The 25,037-nt window shown below is 42.4% G+C and overlaps 1 protein-coding gene across 6 annotated transcripts in view; it reads left to right on the forward strand.

The window, feature by feature from the left end:
- Positions 1 to 25,037, forward strand: part of AP3D1 (adaptor related protein complex 3 subunit delta 1) — a 46,577-nt gene that overhangs the window by 9,074 nt on the left and 12,466 nt on the right. For 5 of the 6 annotated variants that reach the window (XM_086627954.1, XM_086627953.1, XM_086627956.1 and 2 more), the window contains exons 2-19: positions 5,247 to 5,342; positions 6,024 to 6,104; positions 6,856 to 6,936; positions 10,377 to 10,484; positions 10,844 to 10,973; positions 12,310 to 12,449; positions 12,723 to 12,796; positions 14,770 to 14,819; positions 16,436 to 16,485; positions 16,899 to 16,947; positions 17,663 to 17,808; positions 19,332 to 19,480; positions 19,573 to 19,803; positions 21,180 to 21,411; positions 21,893 to 22,038; positions 22,174 to 22,315; positions 23,717 to 23,788; positions 24,748 to 24,823. In XM_086627954.1, coding sequence (XP_086484080.1) covers positions 5,247 to 5,342; positions 6,024 to 6,104; positions 6,856 to 6,936; positions 10,377 to 10,484; positions 10,844 to 10,973; positions 12,310 to 12,449; positions 12,723 to 12,796; positions 14,770 to 14,819; positions 16,436 to 16,485; positions 16,899 to 16,947; positions 17,663 to 17,808; positions 19,332 to 19,480; positions 19,573 to 19,803; positions 21,180 to 21,411; positions 21,893 to 22,038; positions 22,174 to 22,315; positions 23,717 to 23,788; positions 24,748 to 24,823 — 2,053 coding nt within the window. The remainder of the gene's footprint in view (positions 1 to 5,246; positions 5,343 to 6,023; positions 6,105 to 6,855; positions 6,937 to 10,376; positions 10,485 to 10,843; positions 10,974 to 12,309; positions 12,450 to 12,722; positions 12,797 to 14,769; positions 14,820 to 16,435; positions 16,486 to 16,898; positions 16,948 to 17,662; positions 17,809 to 19,331; positions 19,481 to 19,572; positions 19,804 to 21,179; positions 21,412 to 21,892; positions 22,039 to 22,173; positions 22,316 to 23,716; positions 23,789 to 24,747; positions 24,824 to 25,037) is intronic. The other variant, XM_086627957.1, reaches the window with a different exon arrangement.

A 25,037-nucleotide genomic window follows, 5' to 3' on the forward strand; every position in this document is an offset into this window, starting at 1 on the left:
GGAGGTGGCAGCTGATCTGCACCGTGCTTGTAACAGGATCTTCTGCTTGGAGCGCAAAGTCAAAAGCTGCCTTGCCTGCAGAAGGTGTCTGTGGTTTGACTGCCTTTTGTGTTAAGCATCGTGGCTGTGTCACACGGCTTGCATCCCACAGGTAGTATTTGTTGAGATTACAAAAAACAAAGAAGAGACAGTTGTTGCTGGCTTTCTGGAAGCTGGAGCAGCGGACGTCTTACTCTCATGTGAGACTGTCATGTGCTTGTGCTCAACATGATTTCATGGAGTTAATGGCAAGCGTGTGTCTCAAAGTGCTACAAAAGAAGATGAATCCTACCATGCTTAAAAATTGTCGTATTTTGTGCATATTTAACTTATTTATTTTTATGTCCTACTTGTTGCAACCTTTTTCTGTTTTAGAATGGTGTAGTTACACATTTATATCAGATCATGTCTTGCTCCTTATGGCCTTCACTGTTAATCATCTGTTCCTTAAAACACTGTATTTAACCCTGAAAGTGCAAGAGAAATAGGGCCTACTGTTCTCTGACGTTTTGCTCTTTCATCTGGGTGGAAAGCACTTTGCTGTTGCAGTAAGTGACAGGTTGGAATCTCAAATCAGCTGCAGCAGATCCAGTGGATTGAGGCTGGATCCCAACAAGGATTTTGGTGGAGGATTCTGTTGTGTTTGATTTGCTGGGCTGAGAATACAAGTTTTGCCTTCTCTTGGTTTCAGAAGGTGGTGTATGGTTGAGATAAGAGTACTGCTTCTAAAGACTATTGGAAATTAATAGCTTTAGTAATTAAATTTAATGTAAAGGTCCTGCAGTGATATCCATTTTAATATTTAGTGTCTTCTCATCAGCATAGAGAGAGTCACGTTTCCTGGGAATGCAGCTGTGGTTCAGTTAGATAATGATTTTTCAATTTCGTTCACATATTGCTTGAAAAAAAATACTAGTCTTTGTGAACCTCTCTGAAATTGTGAGCAAACCTCAAGTTCTATCTTGGCTGGAGCTTGGAGTAAAATTTTAGTATTTTTCAAAGTTAATTCAAAAAACATGGCTTGGAAAATGAAAAATCCTATAAATTGACATTTTGGCTTCTTACCGTGACCTACTTTTCCCTTTGTCCCTCTCTCTGTTTCGGAGGGATTGTGTCTTTGATTCGTGACACCTTCGTTCTTATTTTAACCACTCGCAAGATCTTAAATGCACATATTTTCTGGGTGAGGTCTTGGAATTCTTAAGGAATTTGGGCTTCTTTTAAAAATCAGCTTGTGTATTTTGTTAATGGATATAAAACGTTTAGTGGAATACGTCAGGAAATGGCTGATGTGGCTTTGTGCTGTATTGACAGCTTGGTTGAGTAATTGCTGCCAACATCTGCATGCCTTGCCGGGGTTCGAGCGGGTTCCTGTAATCTTCCTCCTCCTCCGGAGGGATATGAGAGAAAACAATCACCCGAGTGGTTGCTATAGCATTTCATTAAGGAGCCTTTTCCACTGATTTGGGAAAGGCTCCTTTCCCACTTGGCAGCCTAGCATGGATAAAAGAGCTCCTCTCAGCTCTTTTCCCTGCGTTACCATATGCCCTTCAGGTCCTGACTGCGGGCTCGCAGCTTTGCCAGGTGGCCAGCGTTCTGAGGGTGGTGTTTTGCTGAATGGCTCTGCGTGTTCTCCATACACCCGAGCGAAGGGCTTCCTTGTCATTGCCTCGCTGGCCCAAAGCAGGCTGGCTGGGAACATCCGAAGCTCTGTAAGTGTTGTGACTTGGGGTGCTCCTCAGTTGACTGGCTAAAATGGATGGGAAGGCTTCAAATAAGACTGTCACAGAATTAGTGAGGAATTAATAGTTAAGAAATATATCGATATTATAATCAATTCTGTGAGCATAAATGAGCTCTGAAGTATTTTCCTCTCGCGTTCCTTTCTTTGTGGGATCTCATGCATTTAAGGAAAAACTGAGCCAGTTATATCCTGCGAAGTACTTACAGCAATTTCCTAGTGCAGTAATTAAAAATATTAGAAGGATATATGCAAAAACTGTCAGTGAGTCAGTGCTGGGAAAAGTATCCAGATTTTATCATGTATGTAAATGTTTTTTTTTTTCCTGCAAACATTTAGGCCTTGCTGAGCGACTCCCATTTTTTTAACCCATTGCACCAAGTGGTGGTTGACCCTTCGCTGCCTAGCTCTGCTCTCTGAATCACACAGCTCGTGGGCTGCAGCATGGGGCCTGCGGCTCTCCGTCGGCATGAAGGTGCTTCGGTGCAGCCTCCTGCCCGCCGCTTTGCAGAGCTCGGCGGTTTCTCCAGCCGGAGAACCAGGAAGAGCTTGGCTGGAGATCCACGCACGCCTACTTGTTGCCTTCGGCTTTATGTAGATGTCAAAGGTGGTAACGAATCTGGTGGTTGGGTTTCACATTGAAGTGGGAGACTAAATAGATTGATGTTCTTCATATTGCTTGTTCATGACAGTGCTACTCCACAGAGATTAACAGAAAGTTAATACCTGCTGATCCTTTAAAGCCTTCTATATATAGGGGCTTTCATTCTGGTAGTCTTTCAGGATTTGAAGTACAGCCACTTTGGAAGGACTTCCTTCTGCTCTTCAAAATCCTTTGTTTTGGTTTCAGATCTGATTCTGAATTCTGTAATACACTTTTCCACCTCCTTTGAAGGAGTTTGCTCGTTATCTTAGGCTGACTGGTAGACAGGGATTTGCCTGCAGGCTGCTGGGGCCATCGAGTGTGGCTAGTGACTCAGAAGCCTGCATTAGCCTGCATTCGACTGTGCCAGGCTTTATATTGTTGAACTTTTTTGTCCTCTCTTTTTTTTTTTTTCTCCCCTCCTGGTCCCACAGTGGTTTGCATTCAACTCCCAAGAGGCTTCCAGGAAACTTAAGCTAGTGTTTAAATAGTTTGGGGATAGATGCGGTGGGAAATGACAATAATGCTTTCTGGTTACAGACGTAAAGGCTGAGAACCCGTGTGTTGGTATTCTGCACTGGGAACCAGCACTGGCCTTGCTGGCCGAGATGTGGCCACGAGATGCACACATGAAGGATTCTGGGACGCAGTGCCAGCGTGCTCTTGTGTGTGCGTAAAATGTTAAAGACTAGGTACAGTGTATTTGTAGATCAGTTGCATGTTGTAGAAGTCATTCTTTCAGCATTCCTGAGCAAGTGTGTTTTTTCTACTATCAGAAGTTTTTTAGTTTGTTCTCAAGAGTTGAAACTTCCTGTGGTAGTTATCTGGACCTGAATCACCCTCAGGCAAAAGGTTTAGGATCCCAAATCTTCTGTTTCCTGGGAGAAGCCACCCGGACTCTACATTGGTACACATTTGGGGGCAATGCCATCTCCAGTTCTGTCGGACGTGATCCACTTGCCCATATCCAGGAGGATGGATGGGTATCTCTGTAGAGGAAAAGGGTCGTTTGGTGTTTAGTATGCTCTCCTCCACCGTGAAAATTCCAGTTGCAAAGATAGTATTTCTACCCCAAATACAGCATTTAGGAATACGTTAAATTCCATCGAGTGAATTCGTTTGCCAGCTTTCTTCCATCAGACCTTGTGAGTCACGTTATGCTGAGAGTGGGGCTGCTGTTTGCGAGAGTGGGTCGGGCAGGAGCTCCGAGAAGGTCAACAAAGACTTTTCCTCTAGTCTCAAAATAACTGATGTGGTTCCAGCTGAGCTTACCAGTGCCATGGAGGAGCTGGCTTTTATCCCTCCGCACGTGCAAAGTTTCAGAGAAAAGCCAAATTTATTCTGCTCCTGTAGAAGCTGTTAAACCAGTGAAGCTGCTCTGCCTCTGAATTATGCGTGTTCACCTTCCGTCCTGATGATGGATTCTAACTGGTGTCGCTGGACTCGAGACGAGAGCAGTGTAAGCTGTCGTTACACGACTGCTGCTGGGAGCACCAAGTGCTCCGTTGCTGCCTCTCCTTACCTGGATCATTGCAGTCTCTCTTTGTACAATTTCTTTTTATTGTTGCCTGCTGTTTATTAAAAACAACACTCTGCTTCTAGAAGCAAACTTTTATGACGTGAAGCATGAGTATCGCTGTAGGACACTTGTGAAAGACCAAAGAATGGTTGAGATGATACACACAATTTAGAGTAAAGGGGAGAAATGTTAATTAAAGGCAGACCGGTAGACTTCTCTATTGAAACTATCTTTTTGGTGGAAGGTAATGATATTCAGGCTGGATTTTACTTTGAAACTCGGTGATCTGTTTGTGACCTGGTTCCTGCGGCCGTTGATTTATTTCTATGGAGTGTGAAATGCCCTGGTGCATGTGTGGCTTTCTGAAGAGAGATTGTTTAAATTTTCATAATTTCTGTAGCAGATACCTTCAGTACTTACCTCATAATTAACTGAAGTGAAAGAGTCTGAGCTAACTGTATAAAGTAAAATCTGTGCAGATATTTTTTAAGTTGTGCATTTGCCATGTCCCTCCTACAAGCACAGATGTGATTGTTTGGAAAGAAGGGAAGGACCAATATTTAAATGTAAACATTGTGTAATTCTCGGAATTACTGAGAAATTCATACAAATAACTTGCTTATCAAAATGTGTAAATGGCAAAATTGCTCATTTGAGTTGTCAGCCAGGGAGGGGGATGTCCTTGCCGTGGTCGGGGTGGATGGTAAGAGTTGCAGCCAGAAGGACCTGGATCCCCTATGAGACTCATGCCTTCAGGCCTGAGGAGTGTTGTGGGTGCACGTCTGCAGTGCCATCCGCATGCAGCATGTCCTAAAGAAGAGACACTCATCGTGTTTTCATCAGCCACCTTAAATTGGTGGGCTGTTACTAGTGTTTGACCTTGTGGTTTGTTCTTTTTCTAGACACGTAATGAATGGGTGATCTCGGAGCTCCCGTTGAGGGGTCCAGTGTGTGTTCTAGGGGTGGTGAGACTCGGGTCTTGTTCAGGCCCCTCGGTACATGATCTCCAGCAGAACAACTTGTTTTCACGTATCTTTGAAAGTAGAGCTCTGGACTGAACAGTGTAATTGTGAGGGAGAGGGGGAGGTGGAAACCTACTGAAGAAACATCTCAGTGTGCTTTTGTTTTTTAATAGAGGTGTGACGTTTCTTGTTAATGAGTAGTTTCGTCAGAATTAAGCACTTACTTAAATTGTGTGTGAGGTTTGGTGCTTGCACATGGTGAGTTCTGCTGCTTCTCCCTGCTGTCCTGCTAGAAATCTTCAAAACTGGTAATGAGCATCAATTTTTTCTTGTTTTCCTCAGGCAAAATACATCTCCCAGTGCATCGATGAGATCAAGCAGGAGCTAAAGCAGGATAACATTGCAGTGAAAGCAAATGCAGTCTGCAAACTTACATATGTAAGTGCCTTGCTGGGATACGACGTAATTGCATCTTTATTTTTTTGTTTCCTGCTGCCAAGGAGCTAGTCTTCAGTTGGAATGCCTGCTGTTCTTACTGGTGTAAGTGCAGGCTGCAGGTGGAAACACTCCCGCTTGTGTCTGACGTCAGAGGCTGCATGTTCCCGTTCCAGTAATTGTGCTGGCATAGTATTGGTACAATTTTATTTTGTTGACATAGGTCAGGAAGCTAATCTGATTTAGAACTAATCCAATTTAAAAAGTTGGTTTCAACTGGGTTGTGTCTTATCACACAGTTGCATGAGCACATGAAACTGGAGTTTGTCCCTCTTTGTGGAGTCCTTTCTCGAGAGAGGAGGGAAATACCGTTAAAGAATTTTTTTTTGTGGTTCTGTTCTGTTTTTTATTAAAAAAAAAAATATATCCAGGAAAACAAGCCTTCACAGTTGCTTTTATAACTGCACAGATAGTACCTAGATTTAATGCAAACTATCCAAAACTTGCTTCTGGTGGAATGTCAAGACTTCTGCCACTTCTACGAGTGGTACAGAGTGTGACATTACTTGTAAACTTGAGATGTCTTGGTATTATTTTTGGAGTCTTGTTCCATCTTCAATCTTCTGAGGTATCCTGACCTATTTTCTCAAGTCCCTTACTTGTTATCTTGGCTTCTCTCCCCAGTTGCAGATGCTGGGCTATGACATCAGTTGGGCTGCTTTCAATATTATTGAAGTCATGAGTGCATCAAAGTTTACATTCAAGGTGAGTTCTCGGTGTAACTACAGCTGCACTGTCCGAACCGTTTCGTTCCTGTATTTATTGAATGCATTGCTACAGCGTCTTTTGGGTTGCTTTCTTCAATATGGGAAGGGAATAGACGATTTCTAGTAAATGGATAACACTTGGCCTGCTAGTAGAGGCTTTTTCTACCAGATGTTTGACAGTAGCTGTCACATATCTTTTGTGAAAAACCAAGATATTTTTACATGAAGACCACCTAAGATTCCTAGTAGCAGGCATATTTTATTTTGTAATAGCTTTATAATTTTTCTTGAAAGGTTTTATTCTTGCTCTGTGCTGCAAACTTTTTTCACCAAACAGGGTGGGAAGTTAGTTCATGAGGAATAGTTTCTAAATTAGGCTTTAGTACCTGAAAGTCAGGACTCAACACAGATAAAATGAATGTCATCTTCTCCGTTTCTCCTACTGGCAATCCTACCTTATTTCTGCATCTTCCTGGTCGAAGAACCTGTATGTTCTAACAAAGTAGAGAAGGTGAAGCTAGTTTTAGTATCCTTAAGATGGAGGTAATATCACTAGAGTCATTACTTGTCTCAGATTATTCTTTCCTGATGTAAACTCCCTTTTCTGGAGAACCCTGTCATGCCTCTTCTGTTTTGCAAACCTCCTGCCTAATTATTCATCTTTTAATATTGCTTATGAAGCTACTAGTTGTTGTTCACCTAAATATCGTCTAGACTTACTTTAATTTTTTTTCCGTGCCTTTTTACAGAGAATCGGTTACCTAGCTGCCTCTCAGTGCTTTCATGAAGGAACTGATGTAATTATGCTGACTACTAATCAGATCCGAAAGGTAAACTTTTTACTTCAGTTCTTAATTTTTTTTCCTTGCAGTATCTCACTACTGTGTTTTCAAATCTATACAAAGCATTTCTCTTTTAGGAATATAAAGGTGTTTAAGTAGAATTCTGTTTACTTGGTTCACCGTCTACTCTGGTTCTACAAGGTGAAGGATTAACAAAATGCTTGTGAGCTCTCCATAGGCTTCCCTCATGCTGTCTCATACCAGCTCTGTGTTCATTCTTCCCAGTGAATGGGAACAGTAATAACCTTTGTTAATATTACTAGTCTCTTCAGCAGCCATGTAAGAATGTGATGCATAAGAAAAATGTCCCTGTTCCTGATGATATTTCTTGAATGCATCCCCTTTGCAAGAAGAATGCCTTTCTTAGTATAAGGACTTGATTTATTTGTGTTTGTTTATTTGTCCTGGGATTGTTGGTTGCACTCAGAGTTGTGGTCAACAGCTCAGTGTCCAAGTGCAGGCCAGTGACGAGTGGTGTTCCTCAGGGGTCGGCATTGGGACTGACGCTGTTTAACATCTTGATTGGTGACATGGACAGTGGCATCAAGTGCACCCTCAGCAAGTTTGCTGACAACACCAAGTTGAGTGGTGCTGTGGACACGCTGGAGGGAAGGGATGCCATCCAGAGGGACCTTGACAGGCTGTAGAGGTGGGCCTGTGAGAACCTCATGAAGTTCAACAAGGCCAAGTGCAAGGTCCTGCCCATGGGTCGGGGCAATCCCAAGCACAAGCACAGGCTGGGCGGAGAATGGACTGAGAGCAGCCCTGAGGAGAAGAACTTGGGGGTGTTGGGTGACGAGAAGCTCAGCATGAACCGGCACCGTGTGCTGGCAGCCCAGAAAGCCAACCGTGTCCTGGGCTGCATCCAAAGCAGCGTGGGCAGCAGGTCGAGGGAGGGGATTCTGCCCCTCTGCTCTGCCCTCGTGAGACCCCTACCTGCAGTGCTGTGTTCAGCTCTGGGGTCCCCAACATCAGAAGGACATGGAGCTGTTAGAGCAGGTCCAGAGAAGGCCACGAAGATGATCTGAGGGCTGGAGCACCTCTGCTCTGGAGAAAGGCTGAGAGAGTTGGGGCTGTTCAGCCTGGAGAAGAGAAGGCTCCAGGGTGATCTTATTGCAGCCTTCCAGTACTTAAAGGGGGCCTACAGGAAAGCTGGAGAGGAGCTTTTGACAAGGGCATGTAGTGACAGGACGTGGGGCAATGGCTTTAAACTGAAAGAGGGGAGATTTAGTTTAGATCTAAGGAATAAATTCTTCCCTCTGAGGGTAGTGAGGCACTGGACCAGGTTGCCCAGAGCAGCTGTGGCTGCCCCATCCCTGGCAGTGTTCAAGGCCAGGTTGGATGAGGCTTTGAGCAACCTGGTGTAGCGGAGGGTGTCCCTGCCCATAGCAGGGGGGGTTGGAACTGAGTGATCTTTGAGGTCCCTTCCAACCCAAACCATTCTATGATTCTATGATTCCTGATGTAAAATGAACATTCCACTGGCTCCACAAAACTTCTGTTTGTGAGAGCGTTTTCATTAGGCTTTTCACTCGTTTGGTATAATTGTGTGTGAAAAACGGTGAGGAGCATATCATAGAATCATAGAATCGTCTGGTTGAAAGAGACCTTCAAGATCATCGAGTCCAACCATGTAAGGTTGTATTCTGTATTAATGTACCAAGGTGTGGTGTATTCATTTTCATAGAGCTTGATCTCTTGGATTTTTTCAGAGTTACTGAGTTGCAGGATTATTTTCTTATTCTTCAGATTATAGATATATTTGTAAAGCTCTTAATTTTTTTAAGTATCATTGCTTTAAAACTTCACTGATCCAGTGCAAGATGTGCCGACGTTTTTACTGTCTAAGCTAAAATGTCTTTTACTTGCTTACAAAAGATCAGTGGGATGTTTTCCAGTATCTTTCCTAAAGAACTAGTGCTTTTTCACTTTGTCTTTTAAACAGCTCTGCTCTGACAAGTGCATATTTTTAATGATGTCCATTCATTTTCTTTATTACAGAGATTTTATTATACTGAATTTCATTCACTTACTGGGCTGTGCCTTCCTTTTTGTGCCCAAGTTTTTACTTAAAGGCATAAATAAAGATGCTTTTTCATGTTCCATTGATACAGCAGCCTGATGTTTTAAGGGATTATCGGTTCTCAGAACACATTATAGCCAGAATCAATTGCAAAGTTTTGTTGCTCCTTGAGAAGTAGATTCCATTATTCTTAAAGTGGGATCTAATTTCCCACCACCTGTGAAAGGTTTTAAAATGAGATGCAAGTGGCACAGAACCCTGAAGGCCTGGCTATGTTTAGCTCTGCTAAAGCAGCCTCCGTGTCCATGTGAATCTGGGAGGTTGATCCTGGTAGTTCATGTGGGAATGCTCCGTGCAGCTCGCTTCGCCTTCTTGCTTTGTGATAACTGCAGTTAAGGAGAGATCCTGTGATGCTCTGTGTCCAGTGAGGTCTAGTTTTACAATTTCTACTTGAACATACTCAGATGTGAATATTTGTATTGTTAAGAGCCTGAAGCTTAGAAAAACCCGAAAGACTATGTGGGATGCTGACTACAAATAAGTCCAAAGAAACTTGACCCTTAAAATATATTCTACATCCTAGATTGTGTTTATGTCTTTAGGGACTGAGAGTTATAGTGCAGCCAGCAGCTTGGAAGGACAATAATCTTATTTCTCTAGTAGAGAGTAAGCTAAGACATCTTAGTTCTGGGGAAACTTCCCTGCAGAAGGGCTCACCGAAGCACCTGTGCAGGAGCTGCGGTGGCTTCAGACCAGCCCCAGCCCTTCTCATTTCAAGCACCAGGTGTTTGGTGTCAAACCCAAAGGAGCCTTCGCATGAAGTTGTGGCTGCCCCATCCCTGGCAGTGCTCAAGGCCAGGTTGGATGAAGCTTTGGGCAACCTGGTGTAGTGGAAGGTGTCCCTGGCCATGGCAGGGAGGTTGGAACTAGATGATCTTTGACGTCCCTTCCGACCCAAACCATTCCATGATTCTATGATTCTACTGTTGAACACTGGACAAGAGCGTCTGTTCCCAATGAACTTGATGACAAGTGGGCTTTGACTTGGCAGGGTTAGTATTTAATACCAGGTTTTTAGGATTTTAAACATGTTTGTGATCACGTCCTGAGTTTTTAAAAATGATTTACCATTTCTAAAATACCACCAAGATACAATATTTCTAATGGCTTTTATGCTGCAGTCATCCATTTATTGTTTATGATTCCTCATGCCCATTATTAAACCTCCGACTAGCTGCATTTTAGCAGGCATTGGAGGACATTCCTGGTAGTAGTTGATATCAGTGTTCCCATGGAGTAGAAGCTCTGCTTCATATCTGTTGAGTAAATAAAAAGTGGCCTGAGAAAACTGTTTCTCAACATCCTGTGTGATCTTAAATTTTTGAGCCTTTTTTTCCTTTTTTAGGATCTGAGTAGCCCTAACCAATATGATACTGGAGTTGCACTGACTGGCTTGTCCTGTTTTGTTACTCCAGATCTTGCCAGGGACTTGGCAAATGACATCATGACACTGGTGAGTTGATAAGACTGCCAAAACTTTTTCCTGTAATTAAAGAATGTTAAATTGTTCAAATCTGATACAAATCTCTCAGATTTAGAGCCGTTACATGTGAAAACTGATGCTTTGTTCCTGTGGAGTTTTTGGGGAGCCTTTACAGACCTTAGTGGGCTCAAGAGGATTGCTTTGAATATTTCTGTTAGTTTTGGTGGTAAATAACAATACTCTGCTCTCCCCTCAAAGCTGAGTTTTCTAAAAATAGTTGAGTCTCCTAGGAAGAAATTTCGAGACAGTGGTGTGGAGGTACGGACCTCGTGAAGAACTCTGGAAACACAAATTTGCTGTGCACCTGATTGCAGTTGTTTCATTGGCAGATGTCTCACACAAAGCCTTACATCAGGAAGAAGGCAGTGTTAATCATGTACAAAGTTTTTTTGAAATACCCAGAGTCCCTCCGTCCCGCGTTTCCTCGCCTTAAAGAGAAACTTGAAGATCCAGATCCCGGTGAGTGGATTTTAGTAAATTATTTCTACTCCAGAACATCTAGGTGTAGCTGCTTTTAGAGCTTGTGGGGAGAAGAACACCGGAAAAACGCCGTAGTCATCGGTTTGCCTGTTTAATAGGTAGATGAGCAGATGAGAGTTTCGGAGATGTTGCCATATTAAAAAGACATTCTTTAAAATGTCCAATTCTGACTTCAAACCCAACGCTACTGAAACTGTATAAGTGAATTAAGACTTAATGAGACAAAGCTGCTTAATGATTCCTGGTTTGTTGCGTGCTTAATTGACTATTGAAAATATTTCAGTTGATTTCAGAGTTTTTGGTGTTGTTTCCTGTGCTCTTTTACAAAGCTGCAGCTAATGGCTTACCATGCATGTATTGAAAATAATTTCACATCGCTTAGTATACTTCATTTTTCCATTTTTCAAAATTTAAACTTTGAATCCGGACTGCTGTCTGGGCCCTTTAGTGCTGTGTCAGTGCAGTTGGGCTGCAGCACAGGGAGTTTGTGTTGTGTTCACACTTCTGCTCAGCCTTCCCGCACGGTGCTGCTCTTCCCTCACCGCACCGAAATTTCGTACGCGTGTTTCAGGAATTCGGTGTGCGATGCAGTTCTGTGACCTCCAGTTGGTTTGTGTGTGTGTTTAGAGGGAGCAATTGAATTGCATGTACTGGACTAATTTGGTGTGGGCATGTAAGATGCATCTTCCAGGGACAACGTTTCTAAAGAAAGCAAAACACACCCCCCCCTCAGCTGCAGACAGGGGAAGAAAATACCTATTGTGCTTTATGGAAAAAAGGGCTGCTTTCCACTAGAAAACCCAGACTACCTAGACTAAAAGATTCCAATTTGAGGACAATCAATTTAGAGACTGAGCAATTCCAAAGGAGTGAACTTGTGTAGTCAGGTTGTTTAAGGATTCCTTATTTTTGTGTTGTAGTTAAACATGTATAAACAATGTTTTAAAGAATCAAGAGTGTTTTGAAACTTTGTGGTGGGTAAGATGATTAGGTGTTGTGTTGCCTGGGTAGCAGAAACAAGCCATCCGCATTAAAGAGGGAAGGAGGCTGGCAGTGTCCTCTGGAAGCAAAGCAGATACCCAGCTTGCTGATATATTAGAAAATAGCCAAAATAAAATAAAAACCTTTCTCAGCTTGTTTTTGCATTCCTGTGTTTAGTTCCCTACCTCCATGGCTGGCAATGAGGCTGAACCATTCCTTTTGGACACACGAGTCTGAATCTTTAGCTGCTTTTGTTCTGGGGGTTCTGCACCAGAAACTTCAATTACAATTAAGGCATTGATGAGATTTCTGCTTTTCCCACTTCTTTTCCCAGGTGTGCAGTCTGCTGCAGTAAATGTTATTTGTGAGCTGGCTCGACGCAATCCCAAAAACTACCTTTCCCTTGCTCCGCTCTTTTTCAAGTTGATGACGTCGTCAACCAATAATTGGGTTCTCATTAAAATCATAAAACTGGCAAGTATTCCGGATCTATGTTTCCAGGATTGGGGTCCTTGTAAATTAGCTTGGATGTGAAAATAGACTTCTTGCTTGGAGGTGTGGTTACCACTAAATCCGAATAAAAAGAAACCGGGAAAATCTTCCAACGTTTATGAACATAACTGAAGAGAGAAAAATATTTTTGTATAGCTTGGTTTAAATATAATGAGGTGCAATTTAAATCATGTTTTTATAGTGTTTAAAAGCAGCTACTAAATCCCTTTCTTTTCTGCACTTCTTTTTAAATAGTTTGGTGCTCTTACTCCATTAGAACCTAGGCTGGGGAAGAAATTGATTGAGCCTCTGACCAACCTCATCCATAGGTGTGTATGACAAACGTTACCTTGTTCAGAGTTGAAGTGCCTTTTAGGTCCATCAGTAGCTAGGTCTGTGGGTGCATTTCTGAACGTTTTCTTGAGTCTTGATATATTGGCTTCGGGTATCAAAGGATAATCATATCAGGACTATTTCTGAAAAACCTGAGTGAGAGAAAACACCTTTAAGGAAAATATTTGGGTGTCTTACTGTCAGCATGAATTTCTCCAAAGCATGCATGAAAACTGGGGCAGTTTGCTTTCCACTCACTTCATTTTAAGCCAGAAATGACTCTGGAGAAGATAAAAAACCCCTATATTTTTATTACGTATATTTGTCTCTCCTGTTCACCTACACACATTTGGTTCTTGACTTTGTTGGAAGTGCCTTACTCACCAAAGCAGCATGACAGGAGTATATTAAAGTTTTTTTTCTCAGGCTTTTGTCAGCCCAGACATGTTTTGGAAGAGACTCCTTTAATATATGTCCTAAATATAGATTAGATAAATTTGAAGATATTTCCTTGTCCCTTGTTAAAGCTGGTTTGTAGTGTTGTTTTGAATCTAATTCTGAACTGAAATCAAAAAGTAGGTGTCTTGGAGGGAATATGTGTCTTTTGCTAGTTGTGAAAAGGAAGTGTGATCTTATGCATGAGTTGTTAAATTAAAAGATTTGTTTCTCTTCACATGGCAGAGCAGGAAGATAGATGAGAATGAGCATTTTTCAAAGGGTATTCCTGTAGCCATGAGAGCAGCTCTAGCCAAACAATTTCTGTCCGTCTTCCTAGTATACCTTTAAGGCTGGCTGAGAGCAGACCAGCCAGCAGCCTTACATCCAAATACCTACAGAGAGCTTTTGCAGCAGTGACAAATACGTACAAATTCAGCAGAAAATTTGCCAGGAGGAGCAGGAAGATGGCTAGTATGTCTTCAGTCCTGCCCCTGCCACATCTCCCCGACTGCGATGTTAGTCGTTCATCTAATTATTTGTGAGGACATAATTCTGTTCGGTTTGGTCTCCATTCAGTCGTTCTGGATCTCACATCACTTACGCATAGGGGAACCACCCTCCCATCCACCATGAAACGGACAGGGAGCAAAAGGGATTGTCTTGGTTCTGAGCGTACAAGAGTCACGTACACAGTGTGCTGGGTGACCTTTGTGGTATCACTTGTGGCTGCTGCCTCCAGAGCTGTTTGCTCATGACCTTTGCAGACCTTGCTTCTGGAGCCTGCTCCTTTTGTTACTGGTGAGGTTTGCTGTGTTTCCCTTCTGTGCGGATCAGGATTAGTAGGTGCCTTTGAAATCCTCAGAATTGCACTACGTGTGTTCAACTGGCAAAAGTCTTGAATTTAAGTTTTGGGGGCAAACAAACATTGAAAATGGGTCTGGAAGTGTTCAAGGCCAGGTTGGATGAGGCTCTGAGCAACCTGGTGTAGTGGAAGGTGTCACTCCCCATGGCAGGGGGGTTGGAACTAGGTGCTCTTGAAGGTCCCTTCCAACCCAACCCATCCTGTGAAGCGTGTACCTGCACACCAGCAGGGTCTGCTGTTTGCGCGTGACTCGCTCACTTTGGGGAGAGAGACTTGAGCTTCTCCATCTGCCTGTTCCATCATGAATTTTTGACCCTGGGCAGAGGATTTGATTTGATCCATGGACAAGATTGCTTCGGTGCTCTGTAATGGTACCGAGGTTCTGAGCCAACTGCTTCCTTCCTCATTCCTTGTGTTGCAGTGCTGTTACTTGCTGCTTCTCCGAGGCTTATTTATTTTTAAAAAGAAACACAAAACATTCAGTAGCCCTTCCTCCCCCCCAACAGCTTTTAAATGAGAATCATTTTGTGTAGTTTGAAGGTATATGGAACAGAATACTGACAATTTCTGGTGTAATTAAAGGTGTTAGCTAGCTTTGAGATATTGCTGACAACTCTTCAAAGTGTGCTGGTTTTAATCCTTATTTAAACTACTTGATTTCTGTTTCAGCACCTCAGCCATGTCTCTCTTATATGAATGTGTGAACACCGTAATAGCAGGTGAGAACTGAAATTTGTGACCTAGAAAAAAAAATTATGAACTTTGCCATCAATTAACACCATCTGTAAACCTTTTTCAACTTAATGTATTTTATAACTGAAATAAGTCACCTGGCAAACTTTGATTTGTGTCACTGAGTAACTGTAACTGAAATCCTTTGTTGTCAGTCGGTGAGGCTGAGTCGCCGCGGCTATCTTGTATTTGCTAAAGGCTGAAACAGAGTGCTAGCAGGGAGTGATTATTATGTGCAAGCTCCTAAATGTTGCTAGAACTACGAAATATACCAGCAGCAATAGAATTTTAAAAAGACTGATGCCTCATGGAAACTTTGACAGTTTTTCTTCTTATGTGATGAAGGAGCAGACTTATTTTTGTATGCCTACAATTTCACAGCTAAAAAACTTGGTGTAATTCCCCAAAGGAGGTCATGGAAATCATTGATTTACGGTTTCCGTTTCTGAGTGGGGAAGGGATGTGAATTCCGTGATGGAGAGAGAAACCAAGGCAGAAAGGGATAACAGGATTTCAGCTCAGACTTGGCACTTTTCCATCATAGTGTGGAAGTAGAGGGTTATTGACATCCACGGTTCAGGCATAAGTCTTGTCTCTTGTGGGTAGTTTGGATAATGATGCAGGATCTCGCTGTACCGGGTCAGTTCAGAGGGGAGGGGCTGATCTCACTCACTTGGTATTTGTTCATTCGTCCCTTCAGGGAAACGTGAGCTGACATTATGATGGGGGAAAAAAAATGAGAGATTAATTCTGTTGTAGATGAGATTGTGCTTCCCTGAGATACAGTAGGATGATTCTGTGGGTCAAAGAGAAATTCACACACCCAGGACACCTCAGGGCCTGTTCAGGGACTGTAATGTAAAACTTGAATTCAGACAATGAATGAAGCTGCGTGTCCACGTTAGAGCAGCACCTTGCCTGGGCCAGCTCTTTGCATGACCTGAAACGATAGTATCCAACAGCCCTGCTCTGAACTGGAGCTCTGCAGGATTATGGAGAGCAAAATGCCACTATACTCCAAGGCCGGTGCGTGTGCCTCTCTCAGGAAGAGTTGGTGTTGGCATGGACGTGCTATCTGACAGCAGCAGTTAACAGGGTGATGCCACCTTTTCTGCTGTGGGGTTGCGTGCTGCCCGAGCTTTACAAATATCCAATATAATCAACAATGGGACCTGATTTTTGCCTCGAGTCTCTTGCTGGCTTGATTAAAACTCCCACCTAATGACGTTAAACTCTAGGATCTGTTGCTGCATCTCGTTGCATTAGGGAAGTGCATATGTCAGCTGTACAGTAGCTGATGACATATTTAGTCTTGTAAACCTTGATGAGAGCAAAGCGTAATGACCTGGCTGTTCCAGCAGTTCCTACCTTTACCCTTTTTTTTTTCTGCCCTGCTATTATCACTCTTGAGGTATACGAAACTGCAGTTTGTGTAGCAACCTTCTCTCCTCGCCCCAGAACCCCGAAAGTCCAGGCAAACGGGCAAAGATGAACTGGCACCTTTCCTTGTGAGCTGAGCTGACTGTTGACCGTTAGATGCTGTGGTGTTGCATTTGTTTAGAACGCAGAAATACTAACTGAAATTTGTGCTTGTGTATTGCAGTTTTGATCTCTCTGTCCTCTGGGATGCCTAATCACAGCGCTAGCATCCAGGTATAAGGCTGAGTTTTGGTGGGGTTCGCTTGTTCTGCTGTATTGTGTAACACCAAGTGCCATGGAGAAATTGGGTTGTGTTCCTCTGCCAAAAGTTAAAGCAATAGCTCCCTGAAGTGCTCTCACTTAGGTGAAATCCTACAGACTGAAGCATTTCCTATAGAAATTCTCTTACTTCCTTTGTTCCAAAATGCACATTCTTCTTATTTAGAGAGTTTTTCTAACTCTTAATTCAGCTGCTACTGCCAGTACACTCATGTAGACCTTCCTTTTGTCTGTTAATGCAACAAGACCCTCTTACTAGAAGCCCCAGGTCTTGATCAGTATGCTTCCTTGTGTTTTGAATAATGAAGAGTTATTTTAATTAATACTTTTAAGGCTTGTAATAAGCATGACGTGGTCTTTTTTTCCAGCTTTGTGTTCAGAAGTTGAGAATATTGATAGAAGATTCTGACCAGAACTGTAAGTATGTTGCTTGTCTTCATGGAAGCTTTTAGCAACCAACCACTGGGGAGAAACTGCAGCAGTCTTAGAGCAATGAGCTGCTTCTCCAAACAGCTTGCTCGGTGTTGTAGTGCCTGGTACGTTGTAAACGATTGCTGGGTTTTTAAATGTGGAAATAATTTTTGATGGTGAGTACTTCGTTATAATGAACTTTTTTCAAAACAAATGAGATTAGCTATTACTGCTGTTTGTGGTCTTGAAAGTGTAGAACCCTTCTCTTTCCGTGCTCTGGGATTTCCTTTTTTTATAAACTTGCTGCCTGGAAAGTAGTGAGGGGTATTCCGTAGTGTTACTTATTTTACCAACTGCAAAGGATACTGGGAAGTCCTTTTTCATGCAAACCTTTTTCCTGCCGTATGAATTTTTCCCATTGAGAACAAGGCTCCTGCTTGGTCGTGCTTTTAAAGCTGTGCTCATCCCCGGGTGCCCGTTCTCCAAGCCCACAGCATCTGTGTAAATCAATGGTAATGCTTGAGGTGCAAGACGACTGTGATGAAGAATATATGTGTAATTCCGTGCCTCTAAATGGGATTATGAAATTAAAGACCGTAATCCGTGATACACTGTTTCTCAAAAACGCTCTTCCTCAACATAGACTGGGTATTAAGATTTCATTCTCAACACAAAACAGTGTTTCTATATTTGGAAAGAAGTTTTATTTTGTCTTTCACAGTGAAATACCTGGGGCTGTTAGCGATGTCCAAAATCCTGAAAACGCATCCTAAGTCAGTTCAATCTCACAAGGATCTCATTCTCCAATGTTTGGATGACAAAGATGAGTCTATCCGACTCAGAGCTTTAGATCTCCTATATGGCATGGTATGTTCCTGTATGTATTTCCTTTTCTCTCCAGTCCCCATGACCCTTTAGTTAGGAGGCTGGTGTTTAAGAAAAACTCTCTTCCCCGCTACCCTTGTGATCCCAACTCCTCTATCTTTCCTGGTGCTTACAAGTAAAGGATCTGGTAGGGCATGAACGGGCTTTAAATCAGTTCAGACGAGAAGGGCTTTCTGAGTTCAGACACTGCAAGTCACCTTTTTTGGGCTGCTTTTCCAGTGCCTAAGCCTTAGCTTCTCCTTCCGTCCGTAGTCCACGTTGGAAGTGGACCATAGGCACGTTCGGATAGGTCTGTGCAGTTCTGGGTTGCAGCACACCGTAGCGCAGGTTGGCCTAAGTTATTCCAAGTCTGGGAAACAATCTAGAGCACCCTGAAACAGGAGAAAGCAGCTTTAAACTGCTTTATCAACAAATTTACCCTTCATTGTAAATTTTGTTAGGCCTTTTGATGACACGTGCAGAGTCTCACTCTGTTTGTTCTCCTGCGTGCCACCGGTTCTGTGTGTGCGTTCTGCAGCTGCGCAGGGCAGTTCATAAAATGGGCACAGGCACAGAGGCAGTCTCCTAGTGGCACTGTTTGATCTGCAGAAGGGCTGTGGGCATGATTTTTGTAGTAAAGTGCCTTTCTCTCAAGAGTCTGTTTCCCCTCCGTACACGTGCACAACAGGTCTTACAGCTTCGGGTTTTAGAGGAGGAAACGAAGAATAAGGAGGACACCTTTTGGCTGGTGGTACTCATGAGATTGACAATAACTTCATTAACGTGTGATCAGGACAGTGGTTTTAACGTTGTTGCAAAGAGAACGGGAGTTCATTCTTATTTCCTGGAGGTTAAATTCTGCTTATTTATGTCTTTAGTCAGATAACTAAGATAACTAGGAGAAAGAGTCTGCCATTTTACTCAGCCCTGCCTCCGAGGAGGACAACTGTGTAATGAATGACTGTAGAAATCCTGTTGCAGTTTTTGTTCGTGGTGTCTTTAACTGCACCTATTGAGATCACAGCTGGATGCAGCGAGTCACAGCCACTGGTGTGATATTTACTAAATATTTTGATCGCTTTATTTAGACAAAGAAGTTTCCAGAGCAAGTTAATACAGCTATGATTTGAAACACTAGAATTTCGTTGGATGCTAATGATGCTTAAATTTGTTCTGTTTAGAAGCAAAAATGATCTAAACTATTAAACTTGCTACTCTGGCAGAAGTAGAAGATTAATTTTCTCCTGGATTTCTGTATTGCTGCTAGTATTTCTGATTCTCAGCCCTTCCACAGCATGGTCTGATATGTTTGTGCTGACTCTGCTGTAATAACAACTTTGAAAAGAAATAAACAGGTTCCTTTTCCAATTGTGACTGAAGCCAGGGCCTAGAGAGATCTTTCTGGTTTCTTAACACATGACACAGGTCCATCAAAGAGCTAACAGCTGCTTTAATGGAATTAGAAGGACTTGACAGTATGGGAAATGATTTGGTTTTGGTTCAACCCTTCACTAACTCTTTAACAGGTATCAAAGAAGAACTTGATGGAGATAGTGAAGAAACTGATGATTCACGTGGATAAAGCAGAAGGGACGACGTACCGGGATGAGCTGCTGACTAAAATCATCGATATTTGTAGTCAGTCCAATTATCAATATATCACAAACTTTGAATGGTCAGTGTGTTTATGTGTCAACTTTGAGATCAGCAGCAATGATCATGCATGATTGTCTGCTGATAAAATTGCATCCCTTTCACTTTTTGTAGGTACATAAGCATCTTGGTGGAGCTGACCCGGTTGGAAGGCACACGACATGGGCATCTCATAGCAGCTCAGATGTTAGATGTGGCTATCAGAGTAAAAGCTATTCGTAAATTTGCAGTTTCTCAAATGGCCATGCTTCTGGACAATGCTCATCTCATAGCCAGCAACACCCAGAGAAACGGGATCTGTGAGGTGCTTTATGCTGCTGCTTGGATATGCGGGGAGTTCTCCGAGTAAGTGCAAGCGGAAAGCCTGGTGTGCTTCGAGCAGCTTCTTTCGGGCAAAGACTCAGGTCACCGAGAAGTGTTTTGGAGAGAAGGGTGGTATAGAATATGCACCCTGACGCTAACAAAGTGATTGCTTCTTTCCTGTTCCCTTGCCCATGTCCCTCACCCCATAAGGCTCCTCGGCTGTTTCTAGCCAAGACGGATGCTTCATTTTTAATACTTGCTATTTTTTCGTGTCTCTGTGGTCCTGCCCACTCACGCAGCAGGGGGTGACAGTGGGTATGAGCAGTAACATCCTAAGACATTGACAGAACTCATTAAACATTAAGGTCTAACCCCACTTACATCATCGGGAAAACATCCAATCACCGTGTTTGACTGAATTAGTTTTTGCTCTCCTCCCTGTTTTGTTTTTGAAACCTAATCTTTCTGAGGACTAGAAGTCATCTTTTTTTTTCTCAAAACAAATCTATACCCACAGTAGGACAATTTTCAGTGTTCTTATGCCAACAGTATCTTTTAGCTTAAATAGGTGTTTTTGTCCTGTGGTTGTGTGTGCATACACACATGCTTACCTAGCTTTCATTTTGGTAAGCTGGACAGACCATGAAACCGTAGTCTCCTTTTAGCATGTGGTTTGGTGTCTCTTCTTGTAATTGCCACTCTGAACACTCTTCCAGTTTAAATTCACGTAGCAGATATGATATTTTTAGGGAATACTGATATGGCTCAGATGTTCATTTAATTAAAGAAGTTTTGCAAAGAAAACTGTGGATTAAGAAGCAAGAGAACACACTTTCCTTTTCCAATTTGATCACAAGGTTTTGAAAGAACTTTAGCTTTCCATTCATAATGGACTAGTAACTTTTTTGTGCATCTTCCATTTAGTTGTGAGCAGACAGTTTTGAATAAGATCATGAGATTTATTAAAACAAGCGTTACAATCTGTGTTCTTTTGTGTGTATTAAGCATTGCCTACTAGGTTTAGTTTTTGTTCAGTAAATGACTGGAAATACAACCTCATTGATGCGAGTGGTGAAGTACAGAATGGCAGGAAGGTAGCTGGGCTGCCAGATCCAGACTGTCCATGGAGTTGGCACTTCAGTGCAATGCTTAGTTCATGGGGAGAATACTGAACTTCTAAAGGTGGAAACGGAGGTGTCCCTCCCCTTCTGTAAAAGGATAAAGCTGTGCCTTGTTACTCCTGTAATTTGGAAGAGGAAAACAGGTGGAGAGCGAGTGATTATGTATTTGTAGTCTGTGTCGTCTTTCTGCAGCACCTTGTACTGCAACTGAGGTTTTTGAAAAAGTCTTCATGAAGGCTGACAAAATGTTGAAAGTTCTCAATTGCTGTCTTTCATCTGTGCACTCTGTCGTTTTAGACACCTTGAGGAAGCAAACCAAACGTTAGAAGCAATGTTGAGGCCGAAAGTTACAACTCTACCAGGGCACATCCAGGCAGTTTATGTCCAGAACATGGTGAAGCTCTATGCATCCATCCTACAGCAGAAAGAGCAGTCTGGGGAAAAGGAAGCAGCTCAGGAAATTACACAGCTGATGATTGAGCGTTTGCCTCAGTTTGTACAGAGCGCAGATCTAGAAGTTCAGGAGAGGGTAAGAGAAGAAAATTACTTCATAATTTATCATAAAGTGTCTCATTTGTCTTGGAGCATGTGTGTAATTTTCCGTGGACATGCACGTTTTATATAAGCCCTTGCTATCAGTGGAGTGATGTGTTTATCCTGTACTTTGTGTAACCTGGGGAAAGAGAAGCTCTAGAACTAGAGGACTGGGAGGAGTGGTGACGTTTCATGTCAGAGTCCAGATCTTATTCCAGTTCGATACCACCTCTGAAGACTGCTTGCAAGAATCTAAATCAAAACAATGTAATTGTAAAATTATGCAAGCGTGTAGAAGAGAGGGTTAACGTGGATTTTTTTTTTTTTACATTTGCTCTAAACCTGTAGTTATGCTGCTTCCCTTGATTCCCTTGATGGAGTAGAACAGCTGTCATCTGCTGACATTCATTGCAGTTAACTTTCTTGGTTCAGTTTGTTAATGTTAACATTGAAATTACTTCTGCACTTGTTTTTAGGCTTCTTGCATCTTGCAACTAATAAAATACATTCAGAAGCTACAAATAAAAGAAGTACCTGTAGCTGAGGAAGTAATAGCCCTGTTTGCTGGTGAGCTGAATCCTGTGGCTCCTAAGGCACAGAAGAAAGTACCAGTTCCAGAGGGGTAAAGTTCCTTCTCTCTCCCAAAGCCTTGTCTAAACTTTTAAACTCTTAAATAGTAAAACTAAATATATGATAAGAAACACTGAAATACTCGGGGTACTGAGTCAAGTTGTTTGTTTACTGCAATTCTCACCAGCTTGGATCTTGATGCCTGGATCAATGAACCTCCATCAGACAGTGAGTCTGAAGATGAAAAGCCCAAGACAATTTTTCATGATGAGGAGCAAAGGCATTCCAGACATAGACAGCCAGAAATAGATGAAGAGGAACTGGCCAGAGTGAGTGAATGTTAAAATGCTTTTTCCCTACATGATTCAATAGTAATGTTGAAAGTGCTACTAAAGCAGTTGGAGCTGTTGTGGATTCTCCATGTAGCCAGGGAGCCATTCTGCTCTCTACAGCTCAGGAAATTCTGGGCCCCTCAGTTCAAGAAGGACAAGGAACTGCTGGAGAGAGTCCAGCGCAGGGCCACGAAGATGATGAAGAGAGTGGAGTATCTCCCTTATGGGGAAAGGCTGAGGGAGCTGGGGCTCTTTAGCTTGGAGAAGAGGAGACTGAGGGGGGACCTCATTAATGTTTATAAATATGGAAAGGGTGATTGTCATGAGGATGGACCAGGCTCTTCTCAGTGGCATCCAACGATAGGACAAGGGGAAATGGATCTAAGCTGGAACATAGGAGGTTCCCCTTAAACATGAGGCAGAACTTCTTCCCAGTAAGGGGAACAGAACACTGGAACAGGCTGCCCAGAGAGGCTGTGGAGTCTCCTTCTCTGGAGATGTTCCAAACCCACCTGGACGCGTTCTTGTGTGATCTGATCTAGGTGGCCCTGCTCCAGCAGGGGGATTGGACTATATGATCCTTTGCGGTCCCTTCCAGTCCCTGGGATTCTGGGATTTGATGTGAATGAAATATATATATATATATTTGAATATAGGTATTTTTTTTTTGGTATTGTGGAATATATTGGATAAAAAGTTCTCTTGGAAGTCTAGCTTGCCTCTCCTGTCCAAATGGAAGCAAGATTTTGTAAAAACTTGGCCCTTGTTAGGAGTTTTGAGCTCTTGTAAAAATCTGACCTGTAAACTGTGGTGTCCAGTGTAGTTCACTTCAAAGTACAGGGTGTTGGGGGTGGACGCTTGTGCTGTGCTCTGCAGCTGTTTGGTTTTTTACACACCTCCTCCATTGGTGCACTTGTGTTATTCTGTGTGCTCTGTATCTGCAGAAGAAGCAGCAGCTGCTATGAATTACTGTAACGTCACTGTTCTCAGTAGTGATACCACCTTTCCTGCTTCTGACCTTTTTGTTTTCAGAGAGAAAACTTTTTTTTAATAAGAATCTTCACTTCTTTCTCTTTTTGCAAAAATGAAAAAAAGCATTTGAATTGCCGTCAAAATCTGGCCTTTGGGAAGTTGTTATCTCTAGTCTACAATTAAAAAGCAAAGAAAAGATGATGTAGCAAATATTAGTGATAGTGGTAACAGTACTTGTAGTTACATCCTAGTACGTCTTGTAACTCAAAACTGGTTTGTCATACAGGGGCTACTATGCTGTAGTCTTTTTGTGAGCAGTTATGTATTGTTCCAAAAATTCAGGGAGATTACATTTTGCCCTTTGTTGCCTTTTATCTGTTTCCTTATAAACAAACCTTCTAACTGCAAAAACTCTTTCACTTTTAGCGTCGAGAAGCCCGGAAACAAGAACAGGCAAACAACCCATTTTATATTAAAAGCTCTCCTTCCCCACAGAAGGTGAGTGAGTGAATCAAAACGTCTTGCTGGCCTCTCGTGTCGTTGCGTGAAGGCTCACTGAATGTCAGCGCTGCAGCGTCCCTCTGGGACATCCCAGTTATTCCCACTGCAGTTCTGATCACTTCATAGTGTGCCGACTGGAGTGCCTGCCTACAACTGTCTTTGTGAGTCTTGTTTGTGTTGAGAAACTCACAAGTGACCTAATACCACAGGAGCAGCCAGCTTTCTGGTGAATCTCTGGTGGACCTCCAGTTTAGAAAAAAAGGAAGTGGTTGTTGTCACAACTCCTGTACGCAGCAGTTTGGAAGAGTCTGGATTAACTCGTGGAAAAAGTGCAGTGTTTACATTTCAGCAAGGACTTTCTAAAAACTGTAGAGAAACACTTCTCTGTCTCTTTGTGTCACAAATTGCTGTGCAGGTAGCTTGTCCCAACACTAGGTGAAGAAAGGGTTCAGATTGCTAGACGCTTCATTAAGAGCAATGAAGAGAAAATAAACCTTCAACATGCTCCTCTTGCACATGCAGTGTGTTTTATGGATCAAAAGATCGTTGTGGTCTCTTCTTAACACCTTTTTGAGGAAAGAACCTGCTTTGTTCCCTGTATATCCTATGGACTACTACATTTTCTTCAATTCAAATCTCAAAATTTATCTTTTGAAGTGGGAAGTTATCAGCAATAAAACACAAACCTAAAATTCTTCAGAGAGTTGCAACAAGCCACCTTCAAGGCAGTAGCTGGGTTACAAAACTGTAGCTAAAAGCAGGATCTTTTATAATGGTTATCAGCTGGTCTTAAAATACACTCTGCTACCACACAGGATTTGGTACTGAGCTATTCCATACCTGTCCTTTAAAATGTTCCCTTAAAGGATTAAACTGCTTGATGTTTTGAAATGTGTCTATTTATATAGATGTGTGTCTGGCAGTCCTCAAAATGTAATAAATTTTCGTTTTTCCAGCGATACCAAGACACTCCAGGTGTGGAACATATACCTGTGGTCCAGATCGACCTTTCTGTCCCCTTAAAAGTTCCAGGTAACTGTAGCTAATCTTTAAAATTAATTACAGAAATTCAGTTAAGCAAAAGTAATAATTCCTTCTTAACAATTCCTACGTAGGTTTTTAAGGGCAAGGAGCATACTTTCATTAGACTCTTAAAGATATCTCCTTGGCTTATGTGTGTTTGAAAATAGTACTTTGCAGTCCGAGTGCAGTTCCTCTCAAGACAGTATCAGAAGTAATTCTGTGA

The sequence above is a fragment of the Tauraco erythrolophus genome, chromosome 28 (assembly GCF_009769465.1).
Source record: "Tauraco erythrolophus isolate bTauEry1 chromosome 28, bTauEry1.pri, whole genome shotgun sequence".
NCBI classification, from domain to species: domain Eukaryota; kingdom Metazoa; phylum Chordata; class Aves; order Musophagiformes; family Musophagidae; genus Tauraco; species Tauraco erythrolophus.